This window comes from Gallus gallus, chromosome 5 (genome assembly GCF_016699485.2).
Source record: "Gallus gallus isolate bGalGal1 chromosome 5, bGalGal1.mat.broiler.GRCg7b, whole genome shotgun sequence".
Taxonomy (NCBI): domain Eukaryota; kingdom Metazoa; phylum Chordata; class Aves; order Galliformes; family Phasianidae; genus Gallus; species Gallus gallus.
Window position 1 is genome coordinate 271,093 of NC_052536.1, and position 15,585 is coordinate 286,677.

General features: G+C 55.4%; 1 protein-coding gene across 1 annotated transcript; it reads right to left on the reverse strand.

Moving 5' to 3' along the window:
* Positions 1-1,451: 1,451 nt before the first annotated feature.
* On the reverse strand, positions 1,452-15,500 carry DDB1 (damage specific DNA binding protein 1). Its single transcript, NM_204216.4, has 27 exons — positions 15,347-15,500; positions 14,471-14,619; positions 14,268-14,384; positions 13,625-13,846; positions 11,582-11,696; positions 11,395-11,492; positions 10,030-10,188; positions 9,567-9,650; positions 9,109-9,225; positions 8,672-8,774; positions 8,450-8,525; positions 8,253-8,361; positions 7,896-8,074; positions 7,635-7,798; positions 7,442-7,549; positions 6,880-7,087; positions 6,358-6,453; positions 6,031-6,142; positions 5,715-5,838; positions 5,240-5,404; positions 4,818-4,912; positions 4,490-4,660; positions 3,359-3,468; positions 3,031-3,200; positions 2,744-2,846; positions 2,271-2,394; positions 1,452-2,155 (listed from the first exon to the last, which is right to left on the reverse strand). The coding sequence occupies exons 1-27, from the start codon at positions 15,405-15,407 to the stop codon at positions 2,072-2,074; spliced, it is 3,423 nt and encodes a 1,140-aa protein (NP_989547.1). The 5' UTR covers positions 15,408-15,500; the 3' UTR covers positions 1,452-2,071.
* Between the last annotated feature and the right edge of the window lie 85 nt (positions 15,501-15,585).

Here is a 15,585-nt window from a genome sequence, read left to right on the forward strand (position 1 = left end):
GGCCGAGCCTCGCGCCCTCGCCGCCCTTCGGCCCCACCGCCGCCGACCTCCTCCTCCTCCTCCCCGAGGGACGGGGTCCCCGCTCTTTGGAGAGGGGGAGAACGGAGCTCAGCGTCCCCCCCGCTTTCTCCTTTCCCACATCTGGCAAAGCTCCGGGCTGGCCTCTCCCCACCCCTCCTCCTCCTCCTCCTCCTCCTCCTCCTGGCGGCACTGGGCTGCCTTCCCAGCCCTGCACGGGGACCCACCAAAGAGGAGCACGCAGCAGATAGAGGAGCCAAAGTGCAGTGGGGAAGGGCGCGGCGAGGGGCTCCGTGGGGGCCGAAACCCCTCCAGCCCGAACGTCCCTGCGCCCGGCCGGGGGCTGAAGCGAAGGTGAAGGGCAGGTAAATGATTGATGGCGCGGAGCAAAGGGCAGTCCCCGCAGCACAGCGACCCATGGGGTGACCCTCTGCCTGCAGCCCCGAGCTTCCCCTGCAGCATCAGCCCACGGCATCACCGAACGCTGGCTGCGGGGAAGCTGAGCGCGCGGCACCTGCCACCCCGGCTGTGCTTTCAGGGAGGGAGGAGGGCTGAGCAGAGATCCTGAGCCCTCCAGCAAAGGAAAGGTGCCCGCCGAGGGTCACTTTGCTTTCCCCATCCCAAACACGTGCCTTTAGGACGCTGCCCACCTCTTAGCCGCCGCAGGAAGGGAAGAATACAGGGCAACAACTTGTGCGAGCACGGGGCCAGGGTGTGCACGTGCACATGCAGCCTTTGGAGCAAAAAGCTCGGCTGCACAGGGAGGGGAAAGGACCCAACCCGGAGTCCCGCGCCCTTCTCCCCTCTTCTGGTGGCCCGGAGCCCCCTAAGCATGGGATGGGGCCCGTGGGGGCTCTGTTAAGCCCACGGGTTCCCACGGGGAAGATGGCAGCTGGGGACTCCCCAGCCCCCCCGCGTGCATTTTGGCAACTGCTCAGCAATCAGGACAGCAGCAAGCCAGGGCTCAGGCAGCTCGAAGCCAAATGGAGGCCAGGAGGATAATGATTAATCTCTGTTTTACACACAGGGAACGAGAGGCAGGACCCCAGCCTGGACGCAGCCTGACTCGATTGTGCCCTTCCAGCTCCCAGCTCTGTACTCCCTGCTCCTGCTGCGCCAGGGAAGGCAGGAACCCTTCCTTAAGTTGAAGGAATCCTTACTTTCTTTTCTACGGGAGGGGTGAGGTGCTGGAAGAGGCTGCCCAGAAAGGCTGTGGATGCCCCATCCCCGACGGTGTTCAAGGCCAGGTTGGATGGGGCCCTGGGCAGCCTGGGCTGGTATTAACTGTGGAGGTTGGTGGCCCTGCCTGTGCTGGGGAGGTTGGAGCTTCGTAATCCTCGGGGTCCCTTCCAACCCGGGCCATTGTGTGTGGTTCCGTGGATCCCACACGCGGGTGATGCTCAGCGGAGCAGGGCAGCGCCAGCACACACCGCTCCGTTTGGACTACTTTATTTGGTAAAACTCAGACTCCACAACTGATTGAGCTTCCCAGAAATTCCCTCCCTGAGCGAGCCAGAGGTGCTGTGGAGAGAGAGGAGCGTGCTGTCCCGCTGTCCCCCTCTGCCTCCTTCCCCAGCTGCAGAGAAGTGCTCCGGGCCCGCAGCTCTCACCCGCCCCAGATGCCTCCTCCAGCCCTCACGCTCGAGGCAGCTTTGCTTCCTCTTCCAAAACCAACCAACCGACCAACCAAAAAAAAAAAACCAACCCCAACCAAACCCACGATGGATCAAAAAAAAAAAAAAGAATCAAAAACAAAAGCAGAAGGGAAAAACAAAACAAAAAAAGACAATAGCAAAGCGTGAACCCAGGCAAGGGCACTGCTGTGGGTCGCCCAGCGAGAGCGACCAGCAAAGCCCAGCTCTGGTCGAGTCCGTAGGATTGGTGAATCCAAGCTGGCAACAGCACGGTGCCCCCCAGATCCCTAACAAACAGCTCTCCTTCAGACACCTCCCCTCAGGCCAGGGCCGCTGCCAGCGCTGAGCGCAGCCAGCCAGGGGAAGAAAGCCCCTTGCTCGACGTGGAGGAAGGCGTCAGGGAAAAGCCCCAAATCCTGCTAGTGGATGCGGGTCAGCTCCTCCACTATCTTGATCAGGTCGTCCACGGTGGCCTCCCTCTTCATCCCGCTGCCATCGTCAATCTGCAGAGAGAGGAAAGCATGAAAGCACCTGCAGGTGATGAAGCAGCAGCAGGGCGCGTGTTTAGGGTTTAGCACTGCCTCCACTTCGGAGCACCTGCGGGGTCGCCCCTCTCACCTGCAGGTTTGCCACCACCTCCTGCATCTTGGGCCTGCTGATGTCCAGGAAGCTTTCGATCAGGTCGCCATCGATGAAGCCCGTAGCTGGCTCTGTCTTGCGTTCAGTGTGAAATGATCTCCAGGTGGCGCTGTCAAGGAGCCAAATCCACATGGAGTGACATCAATCCCACACTGCGCCCGGAAAAAAAAACAAACCTCTCTGCTGGGCAGCCTGAGGCAGACCGACCACGCTGCCTCACAGAACTGGTCTAGAAAATGGCCCTAAAAACGTGGCAAGGAAGATCTCGGGAACCCGACCTTCCTGCATGCCGTTCCTCAAGCACAGCCAGCTCCTGGGATCAAAGGGAAACCAACATTTGCACTGCTGCAAAGCCCAGTTTGTCCTCAAGCCCTGCAAGAGGGCGCTTTAATTCACAGGACAGCCCCGAGCACCCACTGGCACGGCTTCCCAGTCGGACCACGGAAGGATATAAGGAGTGCTCGATTTTGCCCACGCTCTTGATGACTTTATTGAGCCTGTTCTGCATGTCCAGCAGGAGGTTGTACCAGCTCTCCGACAGCGAAGTTACCAGCCCTGCAAAGGAAAACGTGGCGATGAGAGTTCAGCACCTTGCAGACCCTAAGACCTGAAGCTGCCAGCAGGTAGGGGACGGCAGGACTGCAGCCGGAGGCTGCTGCCTGACAGGGCTGAGACAAGGATGGGGAGAGGAAGAGGAGACACGAGGAATCTGCAGGCCAGTGCGCTCCCCACTCCTCACCTATCATGCCGTTGACTGTGCCGAAGAGAACAGAGCCCTGTGTTGGTGTGGATGTCTCACCCAGGTTCTGCATGACCAGGGAGCCGTGACAGAAGACATTGACAAACTCTCCCAGGTGGGACAGCCCCACCTCCTGCAAGTGCTGGCGCTCCTCGTCAGTCGTGGCAGCGCTGAAAGCCAAAGCGCTCCGCTCAGTCTGTGCTGGGGGGCACAGGACAGCTCCCCAAATCCCATCTCAGAGCTGGGCACGCTTCTGTCCCTTTTCCTGCCCAACACGTGCCCCGTCGTCCTGCCACGCACTGCTACAACCCCCCTCCTGCCAGCCCACCTGTCCTTCTGGCACACAAACAGGTTGAAAGCGTTCTCTGCTCCCAAGAAGTTGTCATCGTCCAGGATCTCTACGGCACTCATCCAGTTTGGATTGAAGTCCCGGGCGATCTGGAAAGGGACAAGAGGAGGGGCAGTGAAGAGCACCGTCCTGTCCCCTTATCAAGCGTCTTCATCCCACTCAGCAGCCCCATCTGTGAGTGAGGCACGATGCGGTCTGACCTCTCTACTGAGCAAAAGGCACCAACTGCCTCTGTGAAGATGGTGCCGGCCTATGCTGCGCCTGAATAATGCCAGGGCAAATGAGGCCAGGCCACGCCAGTGCCATTCTCACAGGTGCACAGATGGCCCCAGCGCCCGGTGCGACCCCCAGCTACGCTGCATTTGCTGACAGATGCAGCCACAGTCTGAATAAGCCATCCCAACTGCACGGTGTTGGGCAGCTCCCCTCTCCTGGCAAGCACTCCAAGCCTGCCCTTCCCAAGGCAGCTGACACACAGCCCAGCCTCCCGAATGCCTGGGATTTGTCCCTCCAAGAAGCACGGGGATCTGTCTAGAAGAATGTCACCAGGTAATCCTGTTCTCTGTGCACAACCCCATACCCTTGTCTTCAAAGGGCTGGTGAGGTGGGCTGAGCCAGGCTCCTCCATTTTCCATCTTCAGCACTGCTCCCCTTGCCTGAAGCCTACTGGAACAAGTAGCATGGACTCCCAGCACCACTCTGACCAAGTGAACGTGCTTCCTGAAGGATGTATCTGTCGCAGCCCCAACATTTGTAACACTAAGTTGTCTCATTCTAACACTTCGCAGCTTGATATCCTTACAGAAACTATCACAGCTGCAGTCCAGTCAAAACCCCTTGTGTGGATGGCTGGCAGAAAACACACAGTATCTCTGGAACTGTCTGATAAATCACAGCATCTTTCTATGTGTGTGAAGTGATGGGAGAAAGCAGACTTCTTTTGTTTCTTGAAGGCCTTTTCCATCCTAAATGACTCGGTGATTCTAAATGGCACTAGGGGACGTGGTTTAGCAATGGGACTCAGCAGACAAGTTAACAGTTGGACTTGATGGGAAGGTCTTTTCTGATCGAAACGACTGTGAATCTAAGACTACCCAACAGCACTGATACCTCTTCAAAGTTTCCTTCCATGGGCTTGTAGGCAAGGAGCAGGACAGACCGCATCAGATCTCCCACGAGGATGAAGTCTCCCTTGGTCTTCAGGTAGAGAGCCATGATGTTGTTGTAATGGTTGCACTCCGTGCGCAGCTCCTTCTCGGCCGTCCACTCGTACAGGCGCACCTGGAGGAAGGAAGGGACGAGGCTCTGAGCTGGGACTCACACCTGTGCCAGCCAAGACATGCTCCCCGACAGACCCAGCTGACAGCCACACAGCTGGAACAGCTCCCAGTTCTGACACATGCTCGGGAAGGAAGCCGGGGTCTCACGAGGGCCCTACCGTGCTGTTGATGCTGGCTAACAGCTTCCCGTTGAACTCCACCATGGAATACACAGCTCCCTTCACCTCCTTCTCAGCCAGGCTCTGCAGCTTGCCTGCAATCAATCCACAGCACGCCCAGTTATTTGCACCGTGCTCCCAGGGCCAACAAACCGTGGAGGGTTCGCACAAGCTGCTCTAAGCAACACTGCTCACTGCCTCAGAGGATCTGCGGGCAAGCAGTGCAGGAGTGGGAGGACAACAGAAAGTAAATCCCAGAATGTGGTTCTGGTGAGGGACTCCTGGGCTTCTCTGGCAGCTGGGGAGGAGGGGACATGCTGTGAGAGACCACAGCAGTGACAAACTCCTGCAGAACCTGCCTGGATCTCTCTGATTGCCCTCGAGCAGCTGGACTTGGCCAGACAAGAAGCTTTTGCTCTTACCGTCAGAGTAGTGGAAGACGACGATGCGGCCCTGCTTCGGCTCTGCCTCCTCAGGATACACCATGGCAGTACCCACGATGAAGTAGGTGTTTGGGTCTTTGCCAAGCTTGCAGGAGACCAGGCTAAGGGCGTACTCGTTTTGTAGAAACTGGTGAGCATGAAGCACTGTTGCAAAGAGGGAAAGACAGAAACGGCTGGGTCCGCTGGGGGCCAGCAGGCAACACCCCCACGCACGGGAAGAGCAGCTACAAGCTCCAAAACTGAACGAGGTGCAGAGTCTGGTGATCCCCTCACTACTCTGTGCCGCCAATCATCACACCTCCAACCTACACCCTTTGGCTGATGCTGGATGGCTGATGATAGAGGAAAAACACTCCTACTAAGGGAACGTGTGAGATCACGGGACTGTGGAGCTCTTAGCCACGTGCTGATGGGCATTCAAGCAGAGTTCAAGGGCAGCACGTGGGGCTGGTACCTTCAAAAGTGTGCTGATCGATGATGAGCAGGTTGTGCACCTCCACCTCCTCTCCAAAGGATGTCTCGTGTGGCGCTGTGCTGCTGGAGAACAGCTTGCTGGTGCTCACACTGCTAGACAGGGCCTGGGACACAGAAAGATGTGTCACATCCTCGTGTTACTTGGCACGTACGCGCAGGCTGAGAAAACTGGGGACCAGGGGGATGAGTGGGGGAGGAGCTCCCTAGGCCTGAGCAACAGGAAGATCTGCACCACGGTCTGGCTGAGGAGCTACAGTGCACACAGCTCAGGGATCAGCTGACAGCTGCCCCCTCACCTGGGTGCTGGCGCTGGGTCTGAGCGCAGTGGTGCCCCCGCTGGCGTCTTGCACCTCGATACGACTTGAGAGCACACCAAAACACTGTGATACTTCTTGGTAGCAGATCTTCCTGCAGGACAAAGAGCTGCGTGAGCAGGGATGCCAGGACGGGCTGCTCCAAGGAGAGGCAACAAGAAAAGAACTGCTCTCTTGCACAGACCACTCTCAGCACGAAGCCATCGATTCGGCCTGCATGCTAACCAAGCCCACAGCAGAGTAGGCTCTCCCCACGGCAAAGTCTCCCCCCAGCAGATCACGGGCCCCAAAAGGAAACCCTCAGCTCACCTGGGTGATTCATAGAGGGGAACTGTGCGGATGTGCAGCTTCTGGATCTCATCAATGGTGCCGATTGTCAGCGTGCTGTTATTAGCCAATGCTAAGCTGTAAAGGAGGAAAACTGTGAGCAACGGGGCTTGTAAGGCCAGTGGTGCAGCCAAGAGTCTCCTTCTTCCCCTCACCCCCAAAATGCTGACCAGGGTCCCCTTCCCGCACTGCACAGCAGCCAGACTAGGGCAGCTTCTACAGCTGCTGATGCACAGAGATAAACGCTTAAGACCTCAAACATCTCACGCGATATCCACCAACAGTAAAAAGGACTCGTGAGCGCCCTGGGAGAACCCAGGCAGGACTGCTGTACACTGCAAGACTATCTCTGAAGAAGGCTCTCCCATGATCAGCCAGTGCCAGGCAGGCACACCCCCTGGACAGGCTGGATGTACCACCAGGGCTGAGCAGGACGTTATCCATACGGTCTGTGCCAACGCAGAGCCCCAGGCTCCCTCAAGCCGTGCCGTGGGGCGGGCTCACCTGTCAGGATACCCATCTGAGTTGAGGGGACACATGTAGTTCACCTCCTTCAGGTTGACATTGGAGAAGACCAGCTTGTGGTTGCTGCTGTAGATGACGGTGGGGCGGTCAGAGCAGGCGAACACATTGGTGGTGGACAGGGAGCGGAAAGTCCTCAGGACCGTGGGCTGAGTGCCCAGGGTCACCTTCTTACGGTCACTCAGCAAGCCTGCAGGAAAGGAGCAGCAGGTTGGGAGCAGGACAGCACAGAGCTACGTGGCTGTGACATGCTGGCAGGAAAGGAGGCGTGTGAGCGAATGCATCCTGCTGTCAGCAAAGAAGTGGATGTAAGCAGCAGGTTCCTTTCTTCACAGTCCCCTGGAGAAACCCACTTGCAGTGCCCACAGCCAATCCCCACCCTGTCATAGTGGGGAAGAAGGAACTACTGGAAAAACTTGGGAAAGAGATGCATCTCCTCCAGAAGGATGGGGGAAAAAGAAATAAATAAAGGTACCACAAGCAAGTGAGCACAAATCCAAACACCCTCCCAAGCAGCCCACTCGGTGCTAGGCCCTGTAGTCACCTGTCTCAAGGCTGAGCCCAAAGTAGAAGAGAGCACCGTCCCCCAGGGCACACAGAAGGTAATGGCTGCTCTCGAAGGTTGTCATCAGGATGGAGCGAGGGATAATTTCTGCAGGGAGCAGAAGAGAAGGCTGTTGTCACTCGTGGCTCCACCAGGTCAGTCTCTGCTGCCAGCAGTCCCAGGAGAGCCCTACCTCCTCCTAGCATCTCTTTGTGCAGCAGTTCAAAGGAAGGCAGCTTTAGGATGCGGGCAGAGATGTCAGTCCAGAGTCCAATTGCACACAGAGGGGACATGCCATTGGTGTCCCCCAAAGGAGTGATGTCCAGGCAGGCAACTTCGTGCTCCATTTCCGTGCAGCTGGCAGGAAGCAGAAATCAGACAGAAGCGTCAGTCAGGAAGCCTGAAGACAACAAGGCTGTGAACCCTTGGGCCGGGAGGAGAGAGGGGCACCTACTTGATCTGCCTGAGCTCCTGGGGTCGGATCTCCAGGTAGTAGAGGGCTCGTCCCACAGCTACCACCACCTGGTTGCTGTTACAGGAAGCCACGCTGATGTTCTTCCCATTGGGCTCTTTCCACTCGCTCACGAGGGCTTTGGGCTCCTGACTGACCAGTCTCACAGAGGCAGAGGTGATCTGAGGAGAGAAAACACCGCTGTTCAGAGCCTGGACAACACCTCCTGTCTGACATCAGCCCAGGGGAGCGCTGCAGACCCTGTGCAGGCCCCGGTGAGCAGCACAGATCTAAAATAACCCACAGCCAAGAAGAGCTACGGAATCACAATGAGAAAAGCATCTCCAGAAGGGGCACTACCTGGATCAATTGCTGATGTGCCACGTTGCCACAGAAGAAAGTCTGCTGATCATCCACAAACCCCGTGAGCTCTGTTTCTTCTACCTCCTCTCCATTTAGCATAAGAACCCTAGAAGGGAAAGAGAGAATCTGTTGTATCATGCTCCAGTCCTGTTCGATCAGGCTGAGAGCCTGGCATGGCCTTAACCCCACCTCACCTAGTCTGGCCAACAAAGGACAGCACCAGCATGTTGTCCATCTCACGATGAGAATCTGACCTCAGGGGCCACAAGCCTGCAACAGAAAGACCGCACGCTCACAGTGAGTAATCCAAAAGGGGAGTGGCAAGTCCCCCGTCCACAGCACAGCCAAGAGATATGTCCCCACTGGGCCCTCTCAGGCCGTGGGTCGTATATGAAAGAATGAACCAACTCACACACCTTTAATTCCTGGCAGGTCAATGCTGGCATGCTCATGAATCCCAATGCCGTTCCGGATGATCCGTAGTGAACCCTCTTTAAAGGCACCTGAGCACGTGACCAGCTGGAGGAAAAGCAGGTATTCACCAACTGGGGAAGCCTCCCCACGCTTCCTTGCAGAGATGGGCTCAGGGGAAGTTGAGGTCCCCATCGTCTATGCTTCTCAAAGGAAGTTCTTTGGCCGTTGACCCTTCCCCAGTGCAGGAGAGGAAACCCTTCCTTGTGAAATCAGGATCCTTCCCACCCAGTGCAAGACATCAAAGCCTTCCCTGCACCAGGACAAGGCTTAAATCCCTGATAAACGAATCATAGTCCTTTCCTTCAGTGGACACACCACACACATCTGCCAGGACCAGACATCCCTAGCACAGCGATAGGCAAGGCAGAATCAACATTACCTGCCCTTGGCCTTGTCTCTCCAGGTCTACCACACACATATCAACGATGGGACCAAGGTTGGTGAAGGTCTCCATAGCCACTACATAGGAGCCTTGCTCGTTGCTGTCCACGTTGAGCTATGAACAAACACAACCACCAGTTTCCAACAAGAAGGACCCAGTAAGCAGAAAGAGCGAAGGGAAAAGAAAATTTCTCCCAATACATATATCTGTCTCATAGAATCATAAAGGCTGGAAAAGACCTCTGAGATCATCAAGTCCAACCCCAACCCATCCCCACCGTGCCCATGAACCACATCCCAGAGTGCCATTTCTTTAACACCTCCAACGGGGGTGATTCACCACGTCCTTGGGCTGTTCATCCCAGTGTTTGATCACTCTTGAGATCAGGATGAAAGCAAGCATGTATAAAATCCTGTTTGAACGCAGGACTAAGCCAGGGGAATGCCACCACTCACCTTCACAAGCTGGGAATCCCCAAGCCGAGAGCCAACAAACACCACACCATTGTCCAGGTAGGTCAAGCACTCTGCAATGGATGTCTGGGAATTGAGAAGGTGCAGATGAACCACCACGAGAAGGTGAGAAGGGCCCTGCCATCCTCCCCAAGGATCGTATCTGAACCGCGGCGTAACAGAAGAGCACGGGGAGGGAGATTTAATCCCTTTACAAAACCCACAGAGAATCTAAACATCTCTGAGGGACAGCGTGCAAGATGAACAGTCAGCTGGCCAGGCAGGGAACCCCCTGTGTCTGGTTCAGAGCTGACAGCTGTGGGAGAAAAACATCACCCCAGGCTGTGTTCCGCAGAGAAGCTACTTCCACTATTTGGCATCTGCAGAGCACCTGCAGCCTGCAGAGCCCCCCAGCCCCCCAGGGAGAAGTGGCAGGGACACCGTAGGCGGTGCAGTAGTGTCCTACCTCACCAAGCAGTTCCACACGCAAGTCCTTCAGGGTGACTGTGCCATCCATTTGCTCCTCCTTCTCCAGGAGCAGCATGAAGAGACGTCCTTCCATGTCCCCCAGCAAGTAACGGGACCCATTGGGATCCACACGGTTGTGGCACACAATTGTGCTTTGCTGTATGCAAAGGAGGGAACTGTTAGGAAGGCACTGAAACAACTCCAGAGGGGCATGAAGCCACAGCTAAATCCCACGCAGGGCACTCCACTGCATGCATTTGCCCTGAAAGGACCTTTTGGTCCCAGCTAAGGCCCTCTTTCAGCCCTGAGCAGCGCCTCAGCTGTGCCATTTGTGCTTCCTGCACCATTTGATGTGGGAACTGGCCCATCCCTCTGACAAAACCACAAGCTCAAGCTCCGTCACCAACTCTGTTAGCCTTCTTCCCTTTGAACAAGTGCCCCAACCATACTCGCACGAACTCAAGTCTCCAAGGGGCTCATTGATATCTCTCACTGCCTGAACTGAAACCAGGCTCTGGCCTGGACCAATGCCCAAACCACTCATTACATGCTAATTAATCCTTTTCTCTGGGGCCCTAGCAAGATTTCAGCTTTATTACACCATTTCCAAGAGCTCCACGGAGCCACGTACTCCAGTGCAAGCATGCACTGCCATCACTACAGGGCTGCCCAAGGAGGCTGTGGATGCTCCATCCCTGGAGGCGTTCGAGGCCAGGCTGGATGTGGCTCTGGGCAGCCTGGTCTGCTGGTTGGTGACCCTGCACACAGCAGGGGGTTGGAACTGGATGAGCACTGTGGGCCTTTTCAACCCAGGCCATTCTACGATTCTATGATTCTAAGATTCTATGATCCCTCAGACCCCAAAATGCAGACTGGGCATCAGGAAGAACACTGACACTCACCAAATCTCTGCAAGTGACTCTGCTAGGCTACAGCTAAAGATAAGAACAGATGAAATTCCTGACTCTGAGCGGCTCAGCACCCTCCCAGGTCAGAAGGATTTCTGGGCTCAGCACAGCAATGGTTATTGCCATACAGAGACCCACCATCACAAACACAGAGCACCACAGACACAGCAGAAGGTTCCAGCTTACGGATTCCTGAGAAACCACAAGCTGTTCCAGAGAGATAAACAACAGACAGAGAAGCACCTACTATCATTAGGTCCAAAGTCACCAAAAGCCTTCAAATGAGAAAGCCTTCTTACTTGCACCGTTTGTTACACACAGTGAGGATTTCTAGCAATAGTAATTCAACCAGCAGGCAACTGAAAGTCTGCTGGATTCAGAAAGCACGTTCAGCTGGGAATTTCAGTAGGGTCTACAGCAGGAAGTGGGTAGGAAATGCACAGTTAAGGTGTTACCTTGATGATGGGTGGAGCTATAGCCAGGTATTTGTCTCCGTTGTGATAGGTAATGGACTCCTGCCCAATGATGATTGCACCTCCAAAAGGCTCTGGCACTGCGCAGGGGAGAAGTCTGATCAGTGAACCTGTGCAGCGTAACTGAGCATGAAAAGGAAGGGAAGACACCACAGGCAGCAGGACTAACCTGCAATGACCATGGAGGCTTCAGCCTCGACGTTCTCCTGCTTCCAAGGACCTTTGTTGAACTCCTTCTCACGCAGGGACACCTCGTATGTTTTGACGTGGCGACCCTGAGGGTCCTGAAAGAGGAGGCATAACAATCATGTCAACAGGCAACAGCCTCACATGCACTGCAGCAGAGGCTCCTGAGGCACAGCCGAGAAGCAGCATGCAAAGAACACCTCAGCCCAGTGCTGCAAGAAGTAAAGGGCAGCACCGGCTGGCTGAGAGGGGGAAGCCAGGGGTGGGAAACAGATCTGCAGGAGGAGAGGAGGAACTAGCACAGCTGGAACATATCCTGTCCACTTTACAGCTGAAGTGAGACCATTAAATGGCAAAGGAATTGTTAACACCACTTTGGCATTTCTGGACCTTTTTATTCCTTACAACAGCAGTTCTCAAGCCTTTTGAGTTTATTTATTTTATTTTTTTTCAAACAAACTTGCTCATCTCTGTGGTATTCTCCTCTGGTTTCAAACCTACACAAAGAATATCTCAGACACTCACTGCTATTTTCCTTGATCCAAATCCCGTGATAATGATTAACAAACTGAGAAGGAATTAGACAAAGCAGCAGCTTGGATACGTTCCCCCTCCACACACACAGTCAGGCTCCCAGGGACAGCCTAACCCCAGTGCTTTACGTAAGGCCTCATGAGTCAGACACAACTGCTGCAAGGATGAGATGCAGTTGGTAGACACAGAGGCAGACATTCATTTACTCTTTATTTGCACAAGACCTGCTTAAAATGAACAAATCACTACCAGATTTACTTCCAGTTCAGTTTGTAGCATGGAAATGTCAGACCCTGTGAGAAAAGACCTTTTCCACTTGCTGACTACGTGCGGAGATTGAGTTCCTCCTTTATGATACCTCTGAGGACTAAGTGGAAACTTTTGCTTCTACCTCCACTCTAACACTGAGTTTAAGATTTTGGCCAAATCACACTTCTGCTCTGCCTCAGTTTCCCCAGACAACAGCAGCAGCACCAATCAAACCCACGTGGATAGGCAGACCTTCTCAGAGCTGCACACCACCGTCAGGTTTCTTGGCTCTGAGGAGGACACCCGTAAAGCAATTCAAAGCCAGAAAGCATCATCAGCCACCCTCACTGCATAGTTCTGGAGTGAGGATGGCCTGAGAGTTTTATTTCAAATGCAGGTTTCAAAGTCAGTGTGGGTGTGGGGGTAAAGGCTCCACAGACATTCCTCATTCAGACAGAGACAGCACTGCCACGTGTTCTGAAAGCTGGTTTAGATGACAAGGGAGAGCTGCAGCTTGTGCCGATGCCCCATCACTGGAGGTGCTCAAGGCCTGGTTGGATGGGACCTTGGGCAACCCTGTCCAGAGCAGTGGTTGGGCTGAGTGGGCTTGGAATTCTCTTCACACCCAAGCATTCTATGATTCTGAGAAAGGAGAGCACTGCTGCCACGTGGGAAAGGGAGCCTATAAACAGGAGGGGAGTCAACTCTTTGAAAGGATAGATAAAAGCAGGACAAGGGGAAATGGGTTTACGTTGAAGGAGGAAAGATTTAGATTGGATGTCAGGAGGAAGTTCTTTAGAGAGAGAGTGGTGAGGTGCTGGAACAGCTGCCCAAAGAGGCTGTGGATCCCCCGTCCATCCCTGGAGGTGTCCAAGGCCAGGTTGGATGGGGCCCCGGGCAGCCTGGGCTGGTATTAAAAGTGGAGGTTGGTGGCCTTGCCTGTGGCGGGGGGTTGGAGATTCATGACCCTTGAGGTCCCTTTCAACCCGGGCCATTTTGTGATTCTGTGAGAACTAACAACTGCAGTTCTTAGTTTGGCAAACCGAATTCACACGACCATCCCATGCTAGCCCAGGAAGACTTCCTTCAGCTACAAAACGAGCTTGCAGGAACCAGAACCATCTCTTGCTCTGCCTACCCATCCTTATAGCACCGCTTTCAGTGAGCTTCAGGACACTGCCAATGCTTCAACCCCTTTGGAAGACCCTCGGAAACACTGAGTTCAGGATCAAGAACAAGGTACCTGGTAGACAAAGCAGATGGTTGGGGCCTGACAGCCATAGAGGAACTTCACATCGATGACTTGGAGCTCCTCCAGGCGGATGTTAAAAGCCTTCAGCTCCTTGTTCTCACGGTCCAGGGGGATGACCTTGAAGAGGCCATCGTAGAGCCTCAGGCCAATCATCCGGCACTCCGGGTCAATGATGCCAATGATACCAGTCTCTGAGGGACGACCAATGCGATCCTGAGGGGGAGATCCGTGGAGGTGGGCAAGAGAGAAAGCAGTGAGCTCTGAAATGCTTTGATGCTCTCGAGTAGAGCCCACCCAATGGAAATCCAGCACTGTTATCACCCACGGCCCCGGCTGGAAGTAGCTGATATCAGCCCCTCTGTATGTCATGAGGCAGAACCACAAAGTACACAGATTAAGTGCTTATTTCCCAACACACTGACAGGATGTGCCCACTTACACCTCCTGACCATAATCCCCTGCGCAGCTTCACTAAGAGCAAGCCTGGAAACAGATAGAAGATAGCTGGGCTTGACAGATGATGGAAATTGTTTAAATCATTTGATTAATGAGCAACAAAAAACCAAAGTAACACATGGATCCCTAACCCTCTCAGAAAGATTTTAACTCGAGTAGGTGTGGTGGCACGGCTCACCTGCACATTTCCATGGGCACGGGTGATAATGTCAATGTTGTCACCATTCTGCTTGTACTCCAGGATGCAGGCATTGTACTTGGCCGTCAGGATAAAGAGCAGATCCTTGCTCTCGCCCTGCAGGGAGGGAGGGAGGGAAGGAGGGTCACGGGGGCTCTGAGGAGGGGTTGTGAGGAGCCACCCCCCACCCTCAGCACACTCACTTTGGGGCGGAAGAGCTCCATGACGGCGGTCTTGCCATACATGCCCACCTCCTTGACAGGCCGCAGCCCCTCAGCTGTCACCACATAGATCTCTAGGCGTGTGTTCTTGGCGATCAGCAGGTTCAGGTCCTCTGCTGAGGTGAAGTGTCCTGGGGGAAGGAAAGAGATGGGTCCTCAGCTTCCAACCCCGGGGCCCTGCTGATGCCTCCCTCCCTCCCCCAGCCCCGAACTCAGCTTCCAGCACTCAAAATCCTGCCAGTCCCACCGCAACCAGCTTCACGAGCTCCAGAAACCTGGACAGAGGAAGACACCTCTCCCCACTGCACCCCTAAAGAGCAAAACCCCACTGCTCTGCTCAGCTCAGTCTCCCACCTTTGGAGCCCAGCAACTCCCAGGGTAACACCCCATCCCTCTCCAAGCTCCCTACTATCCCTCCCCCCCAAAAAACACCCTAATATCCCCTCTAGCCCTTCACACCCCCCTAGAACCTCAAGGCAACCCCAGACACACCCTGGTGCCCCTCGCTCCACCACATCAACCCCAATGCCCACCACCAGATAACTGAGACACCCCCAGAACCCTCCATGCACCCACAAACCCCGGGGTCCCCCAGTACCCCTGGGCTCCCCATAAACACCATCCAGGAGCCTCATTTCCCCTGCAGACCCCATAATGCCCCTCCCATCTCTCAGCGCAACCATCTGTCCACAACACCCCCAATTCCTCACTGACCTCACCTCCCCACAATATCCCAATCCCTCACTGACCCGACCTCCCTACAACCCCCACCCCCCGGAGGCCCTCAGTGCCCCCCCAAAACGCAAGGCCGCGCAGATCCCGCCGTGAAAGCTGGGCCCCGCCCCGTCCCGCCGGTACCGGTGACGCAGCCATTCACGGCCGTCGGCTTCTGCGCCGTCACGACGTAATTGTACGACATGGCGGAGACGGCAACGAGTCCCGAAACCGGCCAGAACGCGGCGCGCACCGGGAGCTGCGGCCTAGCGCGGCCACTCAACCGCCCCTTCCGCCCGCCGTGGTGACGTCACCGGAAGTCAGCGCGCCGCGCCGCTCTGCCCGCCGGGGAGGACCGCGGAGGGGCAGACGAGAGGGCAGGT

Coding starts and splice junctions, on each gene's coding strand:
- DDB1 (NM_204216.4), bottom strand. CDS start 15,407: ATGTCGTACAATTACGTCGTGACGGCGCAGAAGCCGACGGCCGTGAAT. Junction 6,454..6,879: donor TCAGATGGGTATCCTGACAG/GTGAGCCCGCCC, acceptor CCTCCTTTACAG/CTTAGCATTGGCTAATAACA. Junction 4,913..5,239: donor CGTCTTCCACTACTCTGACG/GTAAGAGCAAAA, acceptor GATTGATTGCAG/GCAAGCTGCAGAGCCTGGCT.